At 49.6% G+C, this 25,837-nt stretch overlaps 1 protein-coding gene across 3 annotated transcripts in view; it reads right to left on the reverse strand.

Moving 5' to 3' along the window:
- Positions 1 to 2,936: 2,936 nt before the first annotated feature.
- ANK1 (ankyrin 1) overlaps positions 2,937 to 25,837 on the reverse strand; it is a 92,388-nt gene continuing 69,487 nt past the window's right edge. The window contains exons 38-43 of one of the 3 annotated variants that reach the window (XM_087814189.1): positions 18,223 to 18,781; positions 14,853 to 15,150; positions 10,439 to 10,522; positions 9,304 to 9,444; positions 8,909 to 9,041; positions 3,159 to 3,192 (exon numbers count right to left, since the gene is read on the reverse strand). In XM_087814189.1, coding sequence (XP_087670315.1) covers positions 8,943 to 9,041; positions 9,304 to 9,444; positions 10,439 to 10,522; positions 14,853 to 15,150; positions 18,223 to 18,781 — 1,181 coding nt within the window. In that variant the 3' untranslated portion in view covers positions 3,159 to 3,192; positions 8,909 to 8,942. Of the gene's footprint in view, positions 3,193 to 8,908; positions 9,042 to 9,303; positions 9,445 to 10,438; positions 10,523 to 11,199; positions 11,479 to 14,852; positions 15,151 to 18,222; positions 18,782 to 25,837 lie in introns of those variants that run through there. The other 2 variants (XM_016195621.2, XM_016195622.2) reach the window with 2 other exon arrangements.

The following is a 25,837-nucleotide window of genomic DNA, read 5'->3' on the forward strand; positions in this document are numbered from 1 at the left end:
TGAGAAAGAAGCTTCAGAGTGAGGGCTGGGAGTGTTCCTAGGACCCTGCAACTGTGACTTTGTCATCCCACAAGAATGGGAACTTATGAGGAAGAAAAGCCGTAGCAAATGATTTGGTTCTTATTTAATGCCAAGCTTGATGAAGGCTTTCATGTTCCGGGATCCCACAATAACACACTGCAGAGATTTTTAACAAGTGCTTAATCCATACCCCCATTTGACAGATGAGGAAACAGGCCAGCTTGATTGCCAGCCTTGCACGCAGTGTTAGGAACTAATTGTTAGGAACAGGGCACTTTTCCCGAAAGTTCTTCAACTTTGAGTGGCATTGCGTGCAGGGAACAGACACCTTCACAGGGGGCTTTAGGGGGTCCCCCTGAGTGTGTGCCAGCTGTGGGCTTGGCCAGGTATCCTGGTGGTTTGTGGGGTCCCCTCCACTTTGTACTTGCCTCCACCCCCTTGTAGTTATTAGGTGGATCAGAAATCTGCTCTACTGTCTCAGGGGTTGGGGAGCTTCTCCCAGAGTGGGTGGTCCTGATTAAGGGGGACTGTCCAGGTGTCTGGGAGCTGGGCACCTCTCTGGGGTGCACGCCAGCCACCCTGCTGACTGATTCCACTCTCAGGCTTCACTCCTGCCTCAGCACCTCAAACTCCCAAGGACGAGCCAAGAAGGACAGATGGAGCCCTGTGCCATGAGTCAATTTCTTTATTAATTCTGACATTTGTTCAGCTGGTGTAGGGAGAATGGTCTATACATCAGAGTGGGCAAGGGGAATTCTCTCCCGATTACAGAGCATGTGGGAGAGAGTCAAGAAAAGTTTATTTTCATAACAATTAGAAAAATCAAGGTAATTCCAAAACTTCTAAAAAGCGTCTAATGTGCAGACTGCAGCATTCTCCAGGCATCATGTGGAGACCCCGAACTCCTTCCCGAACAGCTCCTACTAGCAACCAGAGCGGGCAGCCATGCGGCCGCGGGCCAAGCAGCCATGCCGCAGGGAGCGAAGGTGCCAAAGCTTAGGCTGGGCCGCGGCCCGCGGGGCTCTGCGAGGGGCTCCTGGGGCGGCTGCTGCGTGGCCCGGGGCGGGAAGGATCAGATGGGGCGGGAGGCGGGCCCTGCCCTGTCTTCCTCGGGCCAAGTGGCCGGGCGCGGGGTGCTGGGGAAGCCGCACTTCCCGCAGAGGAGCAGCCCTGCGCTCCTGCCCCGCAGGGAGGGCCGGGGTGCACTTGCTGGGGCACAGCCCTGGGGGCCTGAGGCCACCAGCTTGGCGGTCCCCTCCTGGGCTGGCCCCTCTGAAAGCAAAAACGAAACCGCCCAGACCAACAGGAGCTCCTCGGCCGGGCCGGCGGGGAGTCCGCGGGGCTCCGGTTCCCCACTCGGCTTGACCGACCAGCTGGCCCGCTCGGCAGGGACCTGCACGGTGGGCGACAGGCACCAGGGCCCTGGGGGCTCTGACACTGAGGGAGCTTCTGTGCTACTTGGAAGATGTGAATGTGTTCTGAGAACACGTCAGAAGAGTGGCAGGGAGGAAGGTGACTGGGCACCCACGAACAGTGGCTCTGTGACAGCCAGCAGAGCCTGCCAGTCTCTCTCTGGCCCTGGAGGGCGCCCGCCGCGCAGGACGGGGCGGATTGTGCTGATTCGGGCCTCCCTCTACCGGAGGCTCTAATGTAACTTTAAGGCTCTTCCCTGGTGGCACCGAGGCGAGGAACAGCCAGCTGTCTCTTTCCTTCCTGCCTTGACTGGGTGCCTGGCCTAGGGGGGTCTCCTTCCTAGCCCAGGCCTCCTGGTGGTCAGCTGCTCTCCTCCTCCGGCTCTCCCTCCCCTGGGCATGTGGTCAGGAATGGGCCCCTCACCCGCCTCTCCAGGTGGGACCGAGGGGCTTGGTCAGAGTGGGGGCACTGAGGCTGCCCAGCCTAGGCCCCCCATCCTGCCGCTGCCTGGACTTAGAGCACCAAGTTCGCTCTGGGAGACCCTGGGGGTGGTGGCTGACTTCTGAGAACCCGCAGATACACTCACCAGCCCTACTCCCTTCCTCTTTCACTGAAAGACAGGCTGTAGCTCCTTCTCCCGCAGCCTGGAGAAGTCCTCAGGAGCTGAGCTGTTAGTGCTTTGCACATACTGCTAAAGTGTTTCTATTGGTTTGCATAGTATTTATTATTTTTCATATACACAAGGCTGATTACTGTACAGTTTACACTTTGAACACAGACTATAATATAAGTGCTTGAAGATATAGAAAACCTCTTCTCTATTGAACATGCTGGTGCAATCCTGGGACAGCCACCAACTGAGAGAGAAGACCCTTTCAGATGGGGCACTGGCTCCCTTTGAGCCCTACAGCTAAGCTTGGGGTCCTCACCTCAGATTCTTAAGTCCCTAACACAAGGAACCCCGAATGCACTCTAAAGGTAATGATTTTCCATTGGAAGATGATTAATACTGAAACTGGCAGAGAGAGAGAGAGAGAGAGAGACAACATTAAAAAATTCCAGTTTATCCACAGGAGATTCTATACAGCTTCGGACATCACAGTAAAATCTGTGTGTATACTGAGTAGAGGGTGGAGGTGCCTCTGTGTGTGTGTGTGTGTGTGTGTCCTCAATGTCATGTAGAGCGTTGGGGGGAGGAAGCGGTCCACTGGGGGGGGAGGGACTGTCACAAATGGAATGGAGGTGTGTGTGGGTAGGGAAAGCTGGCAGATGAGGACATGGGATTAAGGTGCTGAACTGATTTCATGTCTAGTTCTCATATTTTTTTCCTTTCCAGGAAGCTCACATGGATTTCTTACAGATGAGGTTGAAAAAATAAGTACCCTGTAACAAGTCAAAATTAAAATGATTTAAAAAAATATATCATCCCAGCCACAAAGAGCCCTTATTCACGTCTGCATTCATGCGCTCGCTTGCGCTTGCTTTCTATCGCTCTCTCTCTCTCTCCCCTCTCCTTGCTGCTTTTGTCCTGATTCCCCACAGAGATCCGTTGTCACTAGAGGCAGGAGTGAGGACTGTAGGTCATGCGTCTACAGTCAGTCGTTCATGCGAATAGGAGACTAAAGGAAGTCCCTTACGGAGATCATGCTGTTAGCCTAGAGGAACATGTGCGCACTTGTGCCGCCCTCCGGTCCAGCTCTCCTCCTGTGTGCATGGCAGAGTGTGTGGAGTTCAAGGGTTGGGTGTCGAGGTGTGATCCTGAGGGAGACAAAGAGAGAAGGAGACACTTAGAATTTAAAGGTGCAACTCCCAGCAAAAACCTCCCCAAATGAGTTTTGTGCCGGTTGCTCAGGCAGGGTCTGATTTAGGAAAAGCAGCCTCCCCAAGCAAGGGGATGAGCAGAAAGGTGTTGAGCTCAGAGCCCCAGACCTTCCTGAAATACCAGCCATTCTTCCCCCGCTCCCCAACCCAGACGCTGCCTCTCAGAGATGGCCGACCTGGCCTACACTAGCTCCCTGCAGAGTGGATGATCCCTCCTAGTAAACCCTCCTGTGGGGGTGCTCCATGCCTCAGAGGAGGCAGGAGGCTCCCACGCCTATGCAGTCACCTGGGGAGAAATCCCCACGAGTAGATCTTGTACTTACAAAAGGGGTCATGATCATGAGCCAGGGCTTGTGCCGGGAGAGGGGCTAGGCTAGGCAGTGCTACCCTCTATATTTGCAGTTCAGTTCAGCCAACATGCATTGATATCTGCTGTGTGTCAGCTCGGGATCCCAGAGGTGGAGCAGACAAGATCATGGCCTCAGGAGCTCATGGCTACAATGGACAGCAGTGCCTCTTCGGCGCTGGTCCACAGCTTACTGTCAGGTGCCTCTAGCTCCTCACCCCATGCCCTGTGGATGGACAACTTCTGTTGTGGCCAAGATATCTTCGGAAGACAGGTGCAGTATCCCTAAGATATTGTGTACAGGCTAGAAGACAGTACTTTGCCTGCAGCATCAATTCCAAATTCTGCAACTTGGGATTCTGAGCAAGACCCCACTCTTGCCACCCTACGTGCCTCATCCTACAACCTGGGGAGAAACTCTGTTCCCAAGACCAGCCACGTGGGACTCTGTCTTCAGGGACCTTGGGGTAGATACGGAAAAGGAGGACACTTAAATAAAGAGGTGCTGACAATCTCCTGGGTGGGGCGGGAAGTGATGAAAAAGCAGAAACCCATTCCGTCCCCACGGGGAGCTGTCTTGGGCCCTATGGGTGACAGAGTTGGAGAGGAAGCTGGAGATGGCCAAAGTGAACTCATTCTGAATGGTTCTCCAGGGATGGAAGGGTGGTGCTAAGTTCCTTGCCAGAGGCTGCAATAAAGCGAAAAACCAGGCCTTCTACTGCTGTGGCTTGAAGGAGCTGTACCCCTGGAGGGCAAGACCCTTCCATCACTGTCCAGACCTCCCTGCCTTCAGAAGCCCCAGTACCCGCCTGCTCCCTGCTTTTGTCCATGGCTTGCCCACAAGGACACCATGCAATCTCCTCTCCACTGAAGTTCTGCCCACCCCCCCTCAAGACATCTCCTTCACAAAGCCTTCCGACTTGGGCTCACTCTTGCTTCTCTCCTCACAACTCTGGAAACTCCTCCTTCCTGTCACTGCCTTTTATTTAGAGTGATCGTGAAGTGTAGTGGTTAAGAGCATGAACTGTGGAGCCAGGTTGCCTGAGTTCATATCTTGTCTCTGCTGATTTCCTGCTGTGTGACCCTGGTAAAGTTACTTACGCTCTCTGTGACTCAGTTTCCTCTGCTATAAAACAAGGGCAATAAGAAGATGTACTTCATTAGACTATTGTGATGTTTAAAAGAGCTAAAGATATACTAAGTGCTTTGAACAGTAAGCAATATGTGAATGTAACTATAAATGGGCTCTCAGGAAATGCCACTCTTTCCCTTTTTGTGTCTGTTTCCCTGGCTGCGGTATAAATTCTCTGAGGGGAAGGGCTGGGCCTTACTCTTCCCCGTGGTCCCCACACTGCCTACCCCAGTGCTAAGCATGCCTCAAATAAGAGACCTTATAAAATCCTGAGCCTGGGGAAGACAGGCTACAATCTGTCACCCACTTTTCTGCCAGGGAACAGAGGGAGAAAGTTTAGGGCAAAGAGATCATTGTATGGTGACTGCTTATATCACCTTTGGGCTACACTGCTCAGGTTCTTTTCCTCAATGCTTCTCTCTGTGGTGTCCCACCTGTTCCTACCCTCTACCCAGTGCCTGTGGCTCTCTTCTCTCTCCCCAGCCCCGGACTCCAATACATCTGCAATGTCTGGGAGTGAGGGTGGACTGTAATTTACAACAGCCAAATAAAATATGACTCTTTGCCTACCTGCCCCTTCCCACTGAGATGTTCAGTTTTAAACTTACTAAAATATTCTATTGTCAGAGCTAACATGAGCCTTGCAACCACAGTGTCTGAATGGAAAGTGTCTCTTAAAAAGGAAAACAAAACAAAAACCCCAGCAGCCTTTCATGCTGCAGCTTTCAGAGAGTCCCAGAAGGCAGAGCCAGATAAATGCAGAGGACTGCCAGGAACCAGAGCCCTGTCCCAGCTCCTGCCCACAGCTCTCCAGCTGCCCTGCTCGATGCTGTCGCTCTAGCAGCACTGACTCCCTTATCCTTGGACCTCAATACTTGGGCACAGAGCAAACCCACCAACTGCTACTGTCTGCCCTAATCAGGCCTTGACTAAAGAGCAATTGTCTAGCTTCTTTAAAACTATCAGAAAGCATCCCTCCCTCACCTGCCAGGCCTTAGATGTAATATTGTTCCCAAGGTGGGAGTGACTGTGGGGACATCGGAAGGGGAGGCTGGGGTCTACTCAGTCCTCATGGGGGTGGGGGTGTTCTGCCCTTTGGGGGTGTTCCATATCTCTGAACAAACTCTCAGCATCATACCTTTCAGCTCACCTTTTAAGTCTAACGTCTACAACTGTGCCACATCACATCTAGGAGGTTTATAAGGGAAAACCAAGACCAGGCATCATAACTCACTCTTTCATACACGTAAAAGCCACTTGAGGAGCTGATGCAGAAGCCTGAGTTCCAGAATTTTAACCCAGGAGGTCTGGGCAAGGACCAGGAATCTGCATGTTAGCCAGACTCTTGGATGACTGAGTTGCAAGGATGTGGCTAATACTTTGAGAGTCAGTGGATTCGAATTTACACTTTACAAAGCCCTTTCACAAACACAAAGCCATCGATCACCATAACCACCCTCCCTATAAAGGAGAACAGCCCTGTCACTGCTGTTTTCTGGTTAAGGAACCCAAGGCTTTGAGAGGTCAATTGACTTGCCCTGGTCACACTACCAATAAGGTCTGTGATTGAGGCCGGAATGCATATGTTCTCCTTTACCCTTCACGACAGCTCCCGTGGCCACCATGGTTCTCTTGAAGCCTTTTCTCTGAGGTATAACACATTCAGAGGGGACTATCTTCATCCGCCTTCAGGGACGCGGAAGCGCAGCACAGTTCAACGACTCGCATAAGGTTAACACAACCCGCAAATCGGAGGAGCCAGGCCTTCCATCTAGATCCAAGCCCCAGCTTGCACCCTCTTTGAAATATACGCAGTCGATTCTTGTTACCTGTAGTAATGTTCTAAAAAGTCACCACGAACACTGGCTTAGCCAACACTGAACCACTGCTCCTGAGCAAAATACAGCATCAGGTTCCTGCCAGCGTCTGCTCACTATTTTTGTCAACCAATGAGTACATAACCTTGTTTGATGTGTGTCTCTGTTTAAAGACACCTTCCTTAGTATGTATCACTGCTTCATTAACACTGAACACATGGCCAACAGAGCTCTAATGCATGCTTGAAGAAAGCTGATGGAACACATGTATTTTCTCCATAAGGCACGTCACAGCCTTCCTGCACTTAGGACACTAGACGGCTCTGCAGCACTAGTCTTGCAGGCCGTTTTAAATAGCAAAATTACCAACAGCCCCAAAATGCAAAAAATAAAAATAAAAATTAAAAAAAATCAACCTATAGCATTAAATAGACTGCAAAAAAGACACTTCTTTATATATAGTAGAGAAATGAAACAAGAAGACAGAGTGTTGCCTTGACCTCAGCTGGGAACGTGCACACAGCGTGCGCACGCTGCGTGTGCATCCGTGAGTGACTGTGGAAGTGCTGAGTGTTGGTTTGGGATTAAAATAAATTTAAGATGGTAGATGAATCTGCAGGTGTGGAATCCACAAATAATGGAGGCCAACTGCACATACTTGTGAGTGGGTTCTAGTATTAAGGATCAGAGAGCTTTCAGGTCCTTCACTGTCCTCTGCAGTCTGTCTTGCTGGGAGGGTAGAGCACTGTCAGCCGCCCGCCTGGCTCTTTGGGACCTAGGCAGGTGCCTGCCTGACCCCTGGCTCCCTCATCACTGTCCCACCACACACTTCCCTGGCCTTTTCTTGGCAGCAGCCCCAGCACTGTGCTGGAGCCAGGCTGCTCTGTGTTCCTGACACCCACGCTCAGTGGTCTGGAACCACGTTCCCTGTGGGAGGTGCAGATAGATCATCTACAGGAAAAAAGTTCCTAGGTTCTGCCCTGCTCCCCAGGCTGGCTTCTGGACTGCCTCTCTCCTGTTCAGGAAAGTGCGGAGGACCCGAGCCAAACAGAGCTGAAATTTTAAGCCCCTGCTGCTGCTGCCGCCACAAGGAACATGAGGCAGAAGAGGGTACTTTTGCTTCCATTCTCGGCTTTTTCTAATTATTTGCACCTTTGGATTATTTCCAGGACTGATCACAGCTAATCTCTTAAACCATCAGCCTGGTGGGACCCCCTGGCAGTGCCAGGGTTAATGCTGTGACCTCCTTAAGCTGCTGAGGAGTCAGGTCTAATTTTAACCTATAACTGGATCCGCCATCCTTTTTTTGCCCAAGTGCTGAGGTACCTCGGGAAGCCCAGAGTCAGCACTTCTGGCAGCTGGGGAGCGCAGGCAGCAGCCCTGCTTTTTGCAGAATGCGGAAAGCCGGAGCTGGCTCGCCGCCGAGCCCAGAGCCAGGCCCTGGGGGTTAATGGCAACAAGCCGGTTGGTTAGTGCTGCGCGGGGGCCACAGTGCTTCCTCACTTCCTGCCGACTCCCACCCCGACGCATCCTGTACTGAGCTGCCCCGAGCTGGGCGCAGTGGAGAGCCTCGGGGCAGCTCAGTACAGGATCCCTCAGGGAGGATGAGGTCAGAGCTGGCCGCCCGGCCCCCAGCACTGCACGGCCCGCTGGAGAGCCGTGGCTCCGCGTCTTCACGGCCCTCCTTCACTGCACATCACCGCACACCCTGGCTTCTCAGCCACACTGCCCCTTGCTCACACACGCCATGCACCAAGGCCTGACAGCCCTCCTGACCCGCAGGGAAGACACCATCCACCCCCGGGCCTGTTAACTTCGCCTTTTCCTAGAAAGCAGGGCAGCGACAGGTTTCAAGAACCACCGAGAATGGATGCCTTAGGTTGGTGGGGACTTTTGCAGGGTTCCAGGTTCAAGGGCTAGTCCAGTTCTAACCCTGTCACTGTGGGAGCTCTTCCTGGGGATATGGGATAGAACAGCACAGCCTAGACAGACTCAAGCTACTCTCTCTGATGCCCTGTCCCCATCTTCCAGATCCCCATTGCTTGGTGTCCAGGATAATATTACTACTGAGATTACCAGGCACTTTCACTCATCTAAGCATTTTCCAACTCTGTATTTTTGCACTTCCTGAGAGGTAGGTCAGCAGATAATGACTCTATTTTCTTGACAAGGAAATCAGGACTCAGAGACACAGTTAGAAGGTGGGAAGACGAGAGTCTATGCCTCGAGACCACAGCAACGCTGTTCCTCCTGCATCATGCTGGGAGAGGGGTGGGGTGAAGACGTGGGCAGCCATTGCCAGGACCAGCCTCTCCGTGAAGACCAAGCCATGCAGAAAGGATGCAGAAAGACTGTTACCTCCAAAGAGGCCATCTGAGGGGTGTGCTCGAGATCACTGTTTCCCCCTTTTCAGGCTTGCCCGCTTCACTATCTGAGCCCCCTTCCTGCCCTCTATCAGGTCCGGCTGCAGGCTACTCCCTCTCCACTCCACCTGGAGACAGCAGCAGAGACAGAACACAGGACAGATTGAACAGAAAGACAGGCAACAAATAGGCAAGAGAGTGAAAGGCATCATTTGGAGACAGTATAAACACTGCCTCCCAGGGAGGAAGGAAGGCTCGAGGGGGAACCCAGAGAGGTCAGCACAGTGCAGACTGGAACCCAAAGTGGGCTGGCACAGAGGCGAGCAGCAGGTACAGGTGCCGGGCCACTCGGAAGAGCGAGTGCCTCAGGGGCTGCGGCCACCACAGTACCTTGATGTGTTTCATAAAGTAATCAATATCAACTTCCATCTCCCTAGGATCTTCCGGGGACCCCTCAACAATCACCTCCTCGTGCTCCCGGGTGTCATCGGCACCTGATGGGTCTATCTGCCGAACAACTTTGCGAACGATCTGGAAAAGAGAGGGAAAGGAGAAGGGGCTGGTGAAGCCGTCAAGACAGCATGAAAAGAGCGGGTCCCCAGGAAGGATGTTGGGGGAGAGGCAGCCTTTGTCCTAAAGAGGCAAGAACAGGGACAGGTCTCTCACTCCCACCACTGTGTGGAAATGTTCGCATTGGACAGCCTCAGAGGGACTAGAATTTGCAGAGGGGTCTTAGCAGGTTTTCAATGACCCAGGCTGGACCATGCATAACTTCTATGTAGCCCACAGCATTTCTTCTGCCTCTTGGTATTGATGGAAGTTTACACTGTCTGTCTTCCTTGTACGCCTGTAAGCTCCTGAGGGCAGAGTAATTCGATTCAATACACCCATTCCCTTATTCATTCATCCAAATATTCTGGCAACTGTTTACTCTGCACCTACCGTGTCCTAGGGGTGGGAGATGAGACATGAACAAGACATGATCCCTGCCTGCAAGCAGCTAGTGCGCAGAAAGAAAGACAGACATAAGGGGTCTGCTCCAATGTAGTGTGAGCAGCACCAAAGGGGAGCACATACAAGGTCTTTCCTTTGCTCCTTCTTTTCCCTCCTACCCAAATCTAGCCTGGTGCCCAACCCTTGACAGGCAGCTTCATGTCTACCGATTCAGTGCATTTCCACATCTGTTTTAACTTAACAGGCCAGTGATGGTCTAGAGACCACCATATTGCTGTCTCACAGCTCTTTTCGGGGCTGAGCATCATGGGACTAGGTTTGGGCTGTTCCGTGGGGCTCGGTCCTTCTGGAACAGTGTAGCTGGAGCACAGTTCAGGCTGCATTGGGCAAAGTGGCTATGAGGAATGTCATGTCCAGATCACGGAAGATAAGAGCTCCTGGCACCTGAACTGTCCTGTCTGAGCCGTGCTTACCCCTGTTAGGGCAGTAACCAGGAAGGTAAGTCCACCGCCTGCCTTTTAGCCTTCGGCCCTCCTGCTACCCCCCAGCTCAGGGGACTCTCTGCACCCACCTTCTTGGTGACGATGTTGCCCTGCTCATCTGTGAATTGTTCCTCGGTCACCTGCTCCCCTGGAATATTCTGAAGCTCATTCCCCTGCAATTAGAGAAAGGGAGAAAAGTCAGTGTTGAGACGCAAGAGTTTGGGAAAGGGAGGATTGGAGGGTGAGGAAGTAGAACAGCAGTGGCAGCAACAGTCACAGTCCGACAAATCCCCACCCCGGCAGGAAACTCCAACTCAGCAAGTAGTGGCAGCCAAACCAGCCGCTCCGAGTGCCCAGAGGACAGGACGGAGCCCAGAGCTTGCAAGAGCTTTCTGTGCTTGCCCCCAAAACAGCACCGGGGAGCAGGCAAAACAGGGCTGGTTATGCAGGATTCACATAGGAGACCCTGAGAGAGGAAGTGAGGTACCTAATTTATATTCCTACAGCAGTTTACAGTGAAGAAAGCCCTTCCACAGATACCATCACACGAGTGTAACCTGACGACAGAAGCACGATGAGAACAGGCCTCTAAGTCCCAGAGATGAGCTTTCTCAGCTGTCACAGAGTGGTGGTCTGAGTGAGGGCCTTGCGTGGCTCTGGCTCCCAGTGCAGAGCCTGTCCCCTGAGGCCTTCCTGTCCCTTCTCTTCCAACATGTCTCCTGACCCAGAGGCCGGCGCCTTGCCCCAGCTCCTCCCTACACACATCCCAGCACTGTGCCCTCAGCCCCAGCCTCCTGGCCTCCAGTGGTCCCACCTTCAGCTCCAGCCCTGCCTCCTGCCTGGCGATTACCTTAAAGAGGACCCGACGCCGGACCACCCTGGTGGAGATGGTCTCTTCGTCGTCACTCAGGCCCTCGTTCTCCCCCAGCTCCTTGTCCAGTTCCTGGTGGATGTGCTTTAGCACAAAGCACAGAGAGCCCTTAAAAATGTGCATCACATTCTGGCAGCTAACCAGGAAGAAGCTCAGAAGCACTAAGGTGACCAGGAGCTGGGTGATGAAAGTCCACATCCTCACCAGCCCGGCACTCCAGGCACCAGCGGAGCCAGCGCTCTGGCTGCTGCAGGGGTCCAACCTCTCATTCTCTTCTTGGACCCCCGAATCCCCCTGGGGCCCCTTCCATTCTTGATCCTCAGTCTCCCACTCTCTCTCCAGGCAGAAAACTGACCAGCCCTTCACTAGAAATGCCCGCCTGAGTGTCCGCCTGCTGAGCAGCCCCAGGCTCTGCCCTCATGCCTGGGTGACGTCAGGCTTCGATAATTTTAGCTTCCAAACCAGCTGCTGGGGCTGTCCAACTGGGTGAGAAGAAAGCCGGCAGGTGTGCATGTCCTGGGCACTGAAAAGCACATGTCAAAGTCACTGTGAAAGACCCCACCCGGAGAGCCTGAAGAGGGACATGGCCCCTCACCTTTCCTGCCTGCCTGTCCCCATGCAAACTAGACACAGTTCTGCCCAGAGAAGCTTTCTCATTCAGGAACTCCAGAAAATAAGGTGTCTAGAGAATGCAGTTGCCCGTGTGTTTCCCTGGGCTGCTACTGCCATGATCAGAATGATGTTCACCCCCTCTCATGGGGATGGGACCAGCTAATACCCTGGAGAGTTAGGGGTTTATTTAAAAAATGAATAAAAAAATGGCCCTGGGATGAATGATTTCCTTGGGCCTAGTACAGCAGGGTCCAGCACAGATGGTGGGGCCCGTGCCGTTCCCATCAGCCCCTTCGCAGGGCACAACAACCCTAAACGTAAGCGTGTAACTGGCATGTCTATTTCAGGCCTGTCCTCAAAGGCTCTGCCCATGCTGGCTGTCAACGCCCACCCACGAGGAGCAGGAACCGTGCGCATTAAGCTCGCCTCTCCAGAGCTGATTCACAAATGCAGCCGCAGCAGCTGCGGTTGAAAGGAATTTCACTTTCGGGATCAGGCTGTTCCTCCACATGGCAGAGAGGACAGAGATCTGGGACACAGCACACTGACCCTACATCGCCCTCACTGCGGGGACTTGGGAAAGCTGGTACCTTCTCTGGGCCTCAGCTTCCTCATCTGTAAAAGAGGGTGGATTAAAGTGCTCTCTCTACCGGTGAGGCTCTCAGGGTTCGTGAGTCCTACCACTATGAATAACAGAAAACACTTCCTACAGAGCGACTGCTCCGCAGGCGTCGTTCCACAAGCGGTTCACACACTAACTCAGTTAAGACTAGCGACGGTCCTACCACGCAGGCTCTGTCATTTTCCACAAAGGAAGAGGGGGCACGAACAGGTTAAGTAACTCGCCTGTGTGAGAGAGTAAGTGAAGGAGCCACATTTCAAACCCCCTCACTACACAGCACGGCCTCATCTTAACAGGAAAGCACTGGAAAAATAGAAGCCACAGCACATTCGGTTTGGGCCCAGCCAAGGAGAGTTCAACTTCACGTATTTCCTTCCAGGTCCCCAGGGAAGGACTGGCTGGCTTACGATAATCTCAGGCCCACCTCCTACGCCACAAATTTCAGGGCATCTCTCTATATCTCTGTCACTATTTTCAGATTCACTGGAAATACTGGCAAATGGTCACTTTGTAAACTGTCACCTTAAATGGACCTCATGGTCACCTCTGGGGTCCTGCCAGATGATTAGGACAACAGCTCATCCACACCATCCAATCTTGTCCTAGGCTGGGGAGGTAGGAGGTAGGAGGTGTGCCTACCCCCCTCCATACACTCCCGCTGGGAAAAGGGAGGTCTGGACTCTCCCGGCTCTGACGCTGGTTCTCTGTGCGGCTCTGGAGACGTACTCAGCCACTCTGGGCCTCAGTTTCCTCATTTATAAACGAGGCAGTTGGAACAAATGACCTAGAAGGTTTCTCCCTTGATCCTCTGGAGTGGTCCTGCTTTCTCCCCAGGTCTCCCCTCACCAAAGGCTGACTGCGGAGGAAAGGTGGAAGATATCACTCTTGGAATCTTTCTCTTTCCCCAGGAGTTAGGAGTCGAAACCCGGTTAAGAGCTCCTGTGCTCTGGGCCAAGCACTTGCTACTGGGAGCAGCAGAAGTGGGTACCAAGGGATAGTTTGATCGCAAAAAATGCACAGGGGTGGGCTGGGGTTAAAAACAGACACAGCCGCCTGTCCTGTCCGAGGCACATACTTGGCAAGGACACATTCTAAAAAAAACCCCATTTAATTCCTAGCTGCTCTTGACCATGAGAAGCCTGGGACCATTGTGGAGCCAGCGAGTCCTGCGGTCCTCAAAGGTGCCTGCTAGGACTGATTTCAGATAGGAGCGCGGGAAGAAAAGAGGAGACAGAAGCAGCCGGGAAAGCGAGTTCGAAAGCAGTTCTTGGAGGAGGAAACAGAGCTGAAGGAACAGTAAGAAACCAGATGGGACACAGAACACATCGTTGCTGCACATTAAAAATACTAAGAGAACAGCAACACAAATTTCATAAGAACCCATAACTTAAAAAGACACATTAATAAGAGAGCTGGGATTTGCTTCAAAGTAATATGGGGGAGGTGAGAGAGTGTGGAGGGGTTACGGATGAAACAAGATTGGCTGAGTGGGTAACTGTGCAGCCTGGGTGGTGTGTGCATAGAAAGTTAATATGATTCTCTGTCTGTTTCTGTGTTTATTTGCAGTTTTTCATAATAAATTTTTTTTCAATAAACACATTAAAATGGATCTCTATGGGGATGGGGAGGGGCAAGAGAATGGGAATGGGGCATGAAGATAAAAGTGAATAAATAAAAAAACGTGCAGCAGGACAAACTGAAGGAGAGGGAGGGAGGGCTCATCGAGGAAGAGGCCAGGAAACCGGAGGAGAGCCGGGAGCGAGTCTGTGGTGGGAACATTCTCCCCATCCTTCTGTTCCCCTTGGTGAGCTCACCCACGAATCAGAATTCCTGCCGGGTGAGCCTTGGCGATCATCAGCTCACCCCTTGTTTACCAGAGAGGAAATCAAGGTGCCAAGAAGAAAGTGGCTTGTCCTTGGCCATGCAGACCATGGTAGGACCAGAGTTAGCCCAATAGCCAGTTCTCTAGCTCTAAGCCCTTTCTAAAACATGATGGGAAAAGAAAACAAACAAGAACCATGGCTTTGGAGTCAGTGAGACCTGACTCAAAGCCCACTTCTGACCCTGTGACCTTGGGCAAGTTGTTCAACCATCAGTTGCCAGGTGGGAATAAGCTCTGGGAGTCCAGCAGGTGTGAGGATGACGACAGCACAGGCTGTGCCTGGAGCACTCAGGAGCTCCACCAGGTTGGGGTCACCTTCAGAAGGGGTCAAGGAGGCCGGCAAGTAGACCAAGGCCAAGGGAGCTTCTAGAGAAAGTGGAGTCACTGCCACAACGTTTAAAGAAAATAAACATGTTTGGCTCTGGGCTGAGTGAGCAGGAGCAGGAGGCTGCCTGGGCCTTAGGCCCCTCTGGCGCCGGTGCACGCATCAGCAGGCCCCTCCCTGTAGGTTCTCACCTTTGCCACCTGGGAGAAGGTGCGCTCTGCCTCCTGCACCCACTCTTGGTGGCTTTGTAGTCTTTGTTCTCTGTCAGCCTGCAGGCTCTGGGCCTCAGGCTGCTCTGGCCGCAAGTGCTCCATCGCAGACACTAGGACCTTCTCATACTCCCGAGACCCACTGGGCTCCAGCCCTTTGACGGTGGTGACCGTTCTCTGGAATGAGTGTGGGTCTCGCGTTACCTCCTCTTGCCAGGAACCTTGTGCAGCATCTTGCAGGTACGAGACAATGGAGCCTTCCCTATCCCAGTCCTGTAGTCTGGGGTCCCGGAAGAGAGAAAGAACACCTGGTCACCCTTAAGTCTCTGCTCTTTCAGATGCCCTCCCCCTCGAGAGCCTTGGCTCACCCAGGATACACCCTGTACAGCCCACCTGAGGGACAGGAGAGTGTGAGCAAATCATACAGCTGACTGCCCTGTCCAGAGAGATACAAATGGGCGATCCATGCTGTCTAGGTGGGGAGGGCCGTGAGTTCCAGTGCCATTGGTCCCCTTCCCTTTGAGTGGACAGCCCCACTTGGAGCTCCCAAGGTACTGAGCTCATACCAAAGATCCAGTCATGAGGCCTCCACACCCATTACCTCCCTCCCCTCCCCTCAGCCCTCCAGGCCACCTATACTCAATAGTCCTCAGCTCAGTGCTCATCTGACAAGGCCATCACTCCTTCCCTCTGGAATCACTTTCTTCCATGGCTTCTGGGACACCCCATTTGCCTGGTTTCCCCTACTCTCTCGCCACTCCTTTTCAGTGTCTTTTGTTGGCTCCTCCTAATTTCCCTGACTTCTGAACACTGGAGCACCCTAGGGCTCAATTCTCAGACCTCAGCTATATCTACCTCCACTTCCTAAGGGCCATGGTTCAGGCCATGGCTTCACACCCCATCCACACGCCGCTCATGCCCGGGTGCATGTCTCCAGCACCTCTTCCTTGAACTGCAAGTGCGTAACGGCCTCCTCAACATCTCTCCTCTCGATTCCTCACAGGCATCTGGCCGACAGCACGGTCAAATCCACTTACAATCTTCTCCCCAACCTGTCCTGCCCGGTCTTCCCCGCTGCGGTAAGTGGCACCTTTATCCTTTCCGTTGTCAGGTCAAGGATGCCAGTGAGCTCTTGGACGCCTCTGTCTCTCACACTCCTCCTCTTATTTGTAAGCAAAGCCTTTCGGTTCAACTTTCAAAATATATCCCCAACACAACCACTCTCGCCACCACTACAGCTACCACCTTGGTCCACATCACTGCCAACGCTGGCCTCCTAGCTCATCTCCCTGCTTCTGTCCCCGCTATGTCAGGCTACTCTCAAGGCATCTGTGAGGCCATCTCACTCCTCTGCTCAGAACCCTCCACGGGCCCCAATTCCTCCCCATAAATGCCCAAGTCTTCCTATGAGCCCCAAGGCCTGATATGGCTGGCCTCGTTATCTCCCTGATCTCATCTCCTCGATCATTCTGCTGTAGGCACAGTGACCTCCTCACTGTCCCTTGACTGTGCCATGCATGCTCTACTTCAAGGCCTCAGCACTAACTGGGCCTTCAGCTAGATGTCTCCCCTCAGGTGTTCGCACAGCTCCCCGCCTAAATTCTTTAAGCCTTTATTCCAACGTCCCTCTCCCAGGCTTCCCTGGCTACTCTATAATTTCAACACCCCTCTCCACACACACCCCTTCTGCTCCCGTTCCTTGCTCTATTTTTCTTTTTATCACTTATTATCTAGCATTTATCTTTTAATTACTTTTAATTGTATTTACTCTATTTTGTTTACTGACAGTTTCCCCACTAAAATATAAACTTCTTACAGATAGAGACTTTTTGTCTCCTTTGTCCAGTGCCGTACTCCCAGTACCTAGGCACTTTTTATCAGTGTCTGACACATAGTAGGCACTCAATACGTATTGCTGAATGATTGAATAAAATTGGTCCATCCCCATTGGAAGGCTGACCATGGTCACAGAGCCAAACCATAACATCCTGAGGCCCAGCACCCAGGCCTTCTGTTCCCATCTAGTGACCCTGCTGTCTAGTGACCCTGCTGTCCCAATGGTGCAGAAGCCAGCACACAGGTAAGTATTCAATCAACGCTTGTTGAATGGATGCCCTTCACGGTTGTTGGAAGATGATCTCTCTCAAAGGAAAGCCAGTATTTCACTTTGAATCCTCACAGGCTCAGTCTGTCCAATTCTTCCCCTACTCAAAGGATTCGTTTGGGAACCAAATAAGTCATTGCTGTCTCATCTTATAAATGACCTTCCTTTCCCTCGTCCTACAGTATATGGGCCACACTGAGTGGACCCTGGGGAACGGCAGATTGGCCCGGGCTTCTGAGTGGAGCAATATGGGTGGGAAGAGGAAATGAGAACAGGTTTCCCACGGCCTGGCTAGGCCTGAGCTCCTTGGGTGGCCGCAGCCTTCTGGGAGGACAGAAACTGTGTCCTTGCCTTAGGAAAAAGTGAGGAAGCACAGCGACATGAAAGAAAGAGTTACTGTCACTTGTTTTTTGTGCCACCCAGTCCACGAAGGTCAAAGCAATACGCGCCATGTGTGAGTCTCCCCCCTCTCTCTCACCCCAAGCCCTCACACTCGGCGCAGCACAGGGACTGTGGTATCCACGGCATGGCTGAGAGTTGGGCCATGGCCCGAGGGCTCTCAGGGTCTCAGAGGTGCAAAAGGTCCTTCTGCCTGAACCGCCACCGATGTTTCCCTGCTACTGGCACAGAACCAGGCCTTTTAGCCAAGGGCGCTTGGTGAGGAGTCACCCATAAGAACAACCATCTCTTAACAGCCAAAAGCTCTGTCCTGCCCCAGATAAACCACCAGCCTCACTCTTTCTAGGGGTAAAGTAGAAAGGGCACCATTATCAGCTCTGTCACACGCAGGCTGTGTGACCGCACAAATGACTTCCCAGGCCCTGGTGCTTACAGGTTTCTAAATATGGTCATCAACGATAAGCACACAACAGCGATAGAGGCCAGAACACCTAGCCCCAGCTGCACGCCAGAGACGTGGTTCCTCCAAGCCTTATAATCTCTCTCCTAAGTGTGCTCCCCCCTGTCCCAACACCCTAAGCCTCTCTCCTGCTGACCACGCTGTCTTGGGGAGGGGCTGGCCTTTGCAGATCATAGCTCCATTCTTACAGGACAGAGGCCCGAGTGAGCGCTGGGCAGCTGCAGAGGCAAGCTGGCGCCTACTGAATGGATTTGTCCCAGGATGTTTAGAACACAGAGTCAGGGTCGGCAGCAGCACCTAAGAATTCCCTCCGCACTCACTGCCAGGTTCAATCTCACCAGGAAACCCAGGAAGAAGAAAGGCATCCCACCACGCAGCCCAGCCCTTACCTGTCCTGGCTGGTCTCCATCACCCGACTCACAGTGGGGGACTCTGTGATGCGGGCTTGCACCCTCTGCTGGCCTGAAACAAGAGACACTTCATTCTCTGAGTCCTGCCCTGCACCTGTCGAGTCCTCCTGCCTCTTATGACCTGGCAGCTTCTCTTCTGACCTCTGACCTTCCTCCTGGTCAAGCAAATCGACAAGGCCATTTGTGGCATCTGAATCCACTGTGTCATCCTCCACAAGGTCCTGAGAGCCCAGCGTGGGGCCCTGGGGTCCCTCGGAGAGCGCCCCCTCCAGCTTCCACTCGTGGCCAGTGGCATCAGAGTCCTCGGCCTTGCTGCACTCCAGAGAGGAGTCCTCAGCAGTGACCAGAGAGGGTGTGAGGCCCGCGGACCACACCTGCATGTCAGACATCTCCAGCATGGCGTCATGCTCCGTGGCCGCCAAGGGGATGGCGTCCATGACGGCCACCTCGTTCCAGTACTGGTCTGCACGCAGCGGAGAGGGAAGCGCGTAGTGCAAGGAGGCAGGGGACAGCAGCTCGTCCTGCAGCGAGGAGTAACCTGGATGGGCAGACAGAGGGCAACATGCTCCAGAAGCGATTTTTGTCACACACACTTACGTGCAAGTCCACGCACACACACACGCACACACGGGCACGGCCACGGCCACAGATAGGCATGCACATTCCGGGCGAGGGGCTTTCCAAGCTCAGACTTCATTGCTCAGGCCTTGTGGCTGCTGCCCAGGGGACCTGGGCAAGAGAAGCAAGGCTCTAGATTGGGTGGGGGACAGCCAGGGAGAAGGGTGAAGAGGAGGGCGTCTTTGCTGGATGGCAAAGAGAAGAGAACGGAATTCTCTTCCAGTCCAGAACACTAGATCAAGAAGCCTTGATCCAAAGGACTTGTGGTCCAGTCTGTCCCCAGTTGAGGAAAACCCACTTCTCCATGGCTGGGCAGAAAGAAATGTTATTCTTTCTTTGCTCAAAACTTCCCTTTAGCACAGTCCTTCGAGCATCTGTCAGGAATGTACCTTAAAGGGAGGGAACAGCCCACCCAGACCCAGGGTCAGTAACCAAGCTGCCTTGGAGGGGTCACACTGAACACCCACAGACCTTGGCGCAGTGGTCAAATGGGAAACCATTTGGTTTGGGATGAAATAACTTTTCCTCAAGCTGCAAATTGATTTTAGAAACCTGAATGACCTCAAGAGGCACAAGTGAGGGCTCTAAGGGTTCCAAAAAGGGTTCCAGGTCAGAGGTTACCAGAGGGCACCAGGCACGTTGGCCGCCACCTCAGTACTTTGCCCTGAAGCAACTCGCCCGCAGTGCCTGAGCTTCGTGCCAGCTCCCAGTCAGCAGTGAGCAGCGGGATCGGGGCCAGCCGGCTCAGGACGCTGCGCATGGCCTCCTGGTCAGCACAGCCTGTTCTCACATCTGTTCCTTCCTGACTGGCTCAGCCAGGAGTCCTTGCTAGTTTTCTGGTTGGCTCTGGTATTGGTTCCCTGACGTTCAGAAGTGAGTGGCATGTCCCTGAATGAGTGGCACTTGTAAGTGTATGAGGAACCTGTGTGCCAGCTGAATGGGCATTGCCCTGTCAGGTTGCTCCTCTGCTTTCCTCTAGCCAGGAGTGGGGGTCCCTGTGAAAAGGGGAAAGAGGGCTTCTGACTCCCCTTTGGAGCAAGTGCCAATCTATGGGTGGCAGAAGGGACTAGAAGACAAGATTCTCTATTTTGCTCAGCTTGTCTGGGGAACTAGGGAGCAGGTGTGCGCCTATAACCTCTGAAGACCCAGCAGAGCCAAAGAGTATGACTGGGGTGCTGGATATGAGTGGGGCCACCCCTTTCAGAGTCTCTATCAACCTTCCTGTGTCCAGAGAGGCCCCAACCCAGTGTCCGGGCTCCTCATTCTGCCATACACCCCCCACCCCCCACCCCTACCCTCTGCATCCAGCTCTTTCCTGGGCTTGGCCTTTCTTTAGCCAAATGGACCCTCCTCATTCCCAGCTCTGGGGCTCAGCTTCTGCTGCCCCGTCTCTTCTCCACTTTTGACAGTACCATCCCCAGCTATCCTTATTCACTTGGTCAACCAAAATATTAACTGAGGCCCAATTACATGCCTCATACCATGCTAAACGGCTGGGGATTTCAAACACACAACACACACAAACAGGACAGGTTCTCTGCCTTTTTTCATGATGTTTTCCCAACAAAGTGCATTGATGTTGATTTCCCCCATCTTTGAACCTGTCCTGTGTTCTCCACTAAGCTGCTCATGAACTATATACTCTTGGAGGGCAGGGATGGTGTCTACCTTTTGCTCCCACTTTCTTAGAACTGAACGTGAATTCATTGGCCCCAATGACTACTGCAGAGCTCTCCAGGTGTGTGAGGAGCAAGAACAGGTGACCTCATCATATTTAGCAAGATCACAATCACTAATATTTACATATGTTTCAATGAGCCAAGAACCACGCTATGTGATTGACATACATCTTCTCTTAATCTTCCCAGGAGAGTTTTCTTCCTGACTGATCTCTATAAGTCTATGTGGTTCCAGGTCCCAAAATCAGAAGGAGGGAGAGGCCATGAGGTGGTGGGGTGACTGGCAGGTAGGGCTGTGCAGTGGCAGAGACTAAGGGGATCCCCTTCCAGGTGTGACCAAACTAGGAACAAAGAGGTGGGAGAGTAGGAAAAATGGTGGGTCAAATCTTACCATGATATGAACGCCATGTCATTGTATGTGAAACTGTGACCTAAGGAATTGGGAAACCAGGGACAATGGTTTCAGACCCTTCAAAGAAATCTCTCCAGATATACACAAGCAGGACATTTTAGAGTCAGGTGATTATTTTTCTTCTTGTTATTTTGAAAGCATTATTGTATTCTTTCCATTACTAATTGAGCATCTATTTTGTATAAAACATATCTAACATGTTATTTTAAATTATTATCACAACAACCCTACAAGGAAAGTAGTATCATTCCCACTTTATAGATTAGGAAACTAGAGGTTCAGCAACTTGCTTAAGGCATAGTCAGAGTGGTCTTTTCACTAGAATCTGCCATTAATATCTTTTCAAAATAGCTTTATTGAGGAATAGTTGACATACAATAGTTGACATACAGGGTGGGGCAAAAGTAGGCTTACAATTGTTCATATGGAAAAAGACATGCAGGTTATGATTATTACAATAGCTTTATTAACTCTGTGTTTTTTGTACTCACAACTGTAAACCTACTTTTGTCCCACCCTGTATTTAAAGTAGATAATTTAATAGGTTCTGACATAGGTTTACACCCATGAAACCATCACTACAGTGAAGAGAGGGACATTCATCATCCCTGAAAGTTTTCCTCAAGCTTCTTTGTAATCTTTCCTTTCGCCACCCTATGTCCAGGTAACCACGGATCTGCTTTCTGTCACTATACATTAGTTCGCATTTCCTTGAATTTTATATAAATGGAGTCATACAGTCTGCACTTTTTTTGTCTGGCTTCTTTCACTCAGCTTAATTAGTTGGGAATCATCCATATTTTTGCATGAATTGATGAGTTTTGCATTTTTATTGCTGAGCTGTACTCCACTGGATGAATAAACTACAGTCTGTTTATCCATTTACCTGCTAATGGACGTGTGGGGTTTCCAATATGGGGCTATTACAAATGAAGTTGCTTGACTGTGTGGACATACACTTTCTTTTCTTTGTGGAAATACCTAGGAGTAGAATAGCTGGATTATATGGTAGGTATATGTTCAACTTTTCAAGAAACAACCAAAGTGTTTTCCAAAGTGGTTGTCCCGTTCCTTCTACATTCCCACCAGCAGCGCATGAGAGTCCCAGTTTCTCCAAATCCTCGTCAGCACCTGGGACAGGCAGTCTTTTCCACTTTATTCTTATGTGGTATCTCCTTGTAGCTTCAATTTGTATTTCCCTAGTGACTAATGATGTTGAGCATCTTTTCATGCACTTATTTGCCACCTGAGCATCTTATGGGTTAAGTGTCTATTCAAATCTTTTGCCCATTCTAAAACCTGGGTTGTTTGTTTTCTTATTACTGAGTTTTGAGAGTTCTTTATATATTCTGAGTACAAGTCCTATATCAGATTTGCCAATATTTTCTCCCAATCTATGGCTTGTCTTTTCATTTTCTTCACAGTGTATTTTGAAGAGTAGAGGTTTTGATGAAGTTCAAATGATCAATTTGTTATTTTATGGATTGTGCTTTTGGTGTTATATCTAAGATATCTTTACCTTACCCAAGATCTCTAAGGTTTTCTTCTAGAAGTTTGATAGTTGTATGTTTACTTCTATAAGTTTTTATATTAGGTTTTAGGCTTAATTTATAATCCATTTTGAGTTAATTTTGTATACGTGCAAAGTATGAATCCAAGTCCATTTTCGCACATGGATATCCAACTGTTCCAGTACCACTCCTTGTAAACATTGTCCTTTCTCCACTGAATTGCCTTTGAGCCTTTGTTGAAAATCAGTTGATCATACATATGTGGTTCTATTTCTGGGCTCTATTCTGTTCCACTGATTTATCTATCTTTATAACAATATTGCACCACACTGTATTGATTACAATAGCTTTGCAATAAATCTTGAAGTCAGGTAGTGTGAGTCCTCCCACTTTGTTCATTTTCTAGGTCCTTTTCATGTGAATATTAGAACTTTGTCAATTTCTACAAAAAAAGCATACTCGGATCTTGATTGAGATTGCATCAAATATATAGATAATTTAGGGAAAACTGACAACAATATCAAGTCTTCTGACCTATCAACAAGGCATATCTCTACCTTTATTTAGGTCTTTAATTCATCTCAGAAATGTTTTATAGTTTTCAATGTGTAAGTCTTTCACATCTTTCATCAGATATATCTCCAAGCATTTCATTTTTTTTCAAGGCTATTGTAAATGGTATTTTTTTATAATTTCAATTCATAATTGTTCATTGATGGTATATAAATTCAATTGATTTTTATAGATTGAAACTGTATCTTGCAACCTTATTGAAATTATTTATTAATCACTTTTGTAGACTCCACTGGATTTTTAATACATGAGATCTTGTTGCCTCTAAATAAACAGTTTACGTCTTCCTTTTCAATGTGATTGCCCTTTATTTCCCTTACTTGCCCTACTGTACTGGCCAGCAGCCCTAATACAATGTTGAACAGCAGTAGTGAGAGTAGATATCACTGTCTTGTAACTGAACTTAGAGGGAAAGTATTCAGTCTTTCACCATAAAGTATAATGTTAACTTTAGGGTTTTTTGTAGATGCCCTTTATCAGGCTGAATAAATTCCTTTCTATTCCTACTTTGCTGAGAGGTTATTTTTTAAAAAATCAGAAATGGATGTTGGATTTGCCAAATACTTTTTCCGCATTTATTGTGATGATCATATGGTTTTTCTTTTTTACTTTGTTAACGTGATGAATTATGTTGCTTTATTACATGATCTCCATTCTTTTAAAGTTGTTAAGGTGTGTTTTATAGCCCAGAATGTGGTTTATCTTGGTAAATGCTCCATGTAAGCTTGAGAAGAATGTGTATTCTGCTGTTGTTGGGTTAAGTAGTCTTTAGAGGCCACTTATATCTAGTTGACTGATGGTGGTGTTGAGTTCAGCTATGTCCTGATTTTCTGTCTGCAGGATCTATCTGTTTCTGATAGAACGGTGCTGAAATCTCCAACTATGATAGTGGATTCATCTATTTCCCTTCGCAGTTCTCTCAGTTTTTGTCTTGAGTAGCTTGATGCTCTCTTTTGAGGTGCATACACATTAAGGATTATTTTGTCTTCTAGGAATAACTGACCTCTTTACTGTTACGTAATGACCATCTTTATCCCTAATTTTACTTGCTTTGATGTCTGCTCTGTCTGAAACAAATATAACTATTCCTCTTTTCTTTTGATTAGTGTTAGCATGGTATATTTTCCTCCAACCATTCACTTTTAACCTGCATGTGTCTTTATATTTAAAGTGGGTTGCATGTAGATAACATATAATTGGGTTGTGTTTCTTGATCCACTCTGACAATCTCTACCTTTTAATTGATGCATTTAGACCATTGACATTCAAGTGATTATTAATATAGCTGTATTAATATCTACCATATTTATTACAGTTTTCTGCCTTTTAATTGAGCATTTTATATGATTCCATTTTTCCCCCTTTCTTAGCATACTGTTTCTCCTTCAATTTTTCAGGATACAGAATTCTAGGTTGCTGGTTTTTTCTTTTAACACTTTAAATATTTCACTTTACTTTCTTCTTCTTTTAAAAACTTATCTTTATTGTTCAAAGTATTACAGATGTTCCCCTTTTCCCCCCATTGACTCCCTCCTCCCCATTCCCACCCCCTCCTCAGGCCTTCATCACACTATTGTTTGTTCTACATATATGCACATAAATTCTTTGGTTAATCTCTTCCCCCTTCCCCTCCCCTCTGAGATTCGTTAGTTTGCTGCATGCTTCTATATCTCTGGGTCTATTTTGTTCGTCAGTTTATTTTGTTCATTAGATTCCACATATAAGTGAGATCATATGATATTTGTCTTTCTCTGACTGGCTTATTTTGCTTAGCATATTACTCTCCAGGTCCCTCCATGTTGTCTCAAAAGGTAATAGATCCTTCTTCTGTATAGCTGCATAGTACTCCATGGTGTAAATGTGCCACAGCTTTTTTATCCACTCATCTACTGATGGGCACTTGGGCTGTTTCCAGATCTTAGATATTGTAAATAACGCTGCTATGAACATAGAGGTGCATGTATTCTTTTTGGTTGGTGTTTTGGGATTCTTAGGATATATTCCTAGAAGTGGGATCACTGGGTCAAAAGGCAGCTCCATTTTTAATTTTTTGAGAAAACTCCATTCTGTTTTCTATAGTGGCTGCACCAGTCTGCATCCCCACCAGCAATGTACTGGGGTTCCTTTTTCTCCACACCCTCGCCAGCATGTGTTGTTTGTTGATTTACTGATGGGAGCCATTCTGGCGGGTGTGAGGCGATACCTCATTGTCATTTTAAGTTGCATCTCTCTGATGATCAGTGACATTGACTATTTTTTCATATGTCTCTTGGCCATCGGTATGTCCTCTCTGGAGAAGTGTCTATTCAAGTCCTTTGCCCATTTCTTAATTGGATTGTTTGTCTTCCTTTTGTTGAATGTATCGGCACTTTATATATTTTGGAAATTAACCCCTTATCAGATGTATCATTGGCAAATATGTTCTTGTTTTCGCGGCTTTTGAAAAGACGTCTAATTAGAAAATGATGTATTTATACTTTTCCTTTGCGCTGAGAGCTCTCTCACCCCCTTAACATTGCCTGCAGCACGGCTCTCCCAGTGGTGAGTCTTTCAGCTTTTGTATGTCTGGAAAAGTCTTTATTTGCCTTCAGTTTTTAAAGTCATTTTTGTCGGGTATAAAATTCTACGTTACCTTAGAGATGTTCATCTTTAAAGGTGTGGTCTACTTAAAAATGTTGCTCCACTGTCTTCTCACTTGTATTGTTTCCAACGAGAAATCTGATATCCTTATCTTTGGTCCTTTGTACATGCTGTTTATTTATTTATTTTGTCTGCTTTTAAGACTTTCTCTATCACTGTTT

Source organism: Miniopterus natalensis, chromosome 2, assembly GCF_054644295.1.
Source record: "Miniopterus natalensis isolate mMinNat1 chromosome 2, mMinNat1.hap1, whole genome shotgun sequence".
NCBI lineage: Eukaryota > Metazoa > Chordata > Mammalia > Chiroptera > Miniopteridae > Miniopterus > Miniopterus natalensis.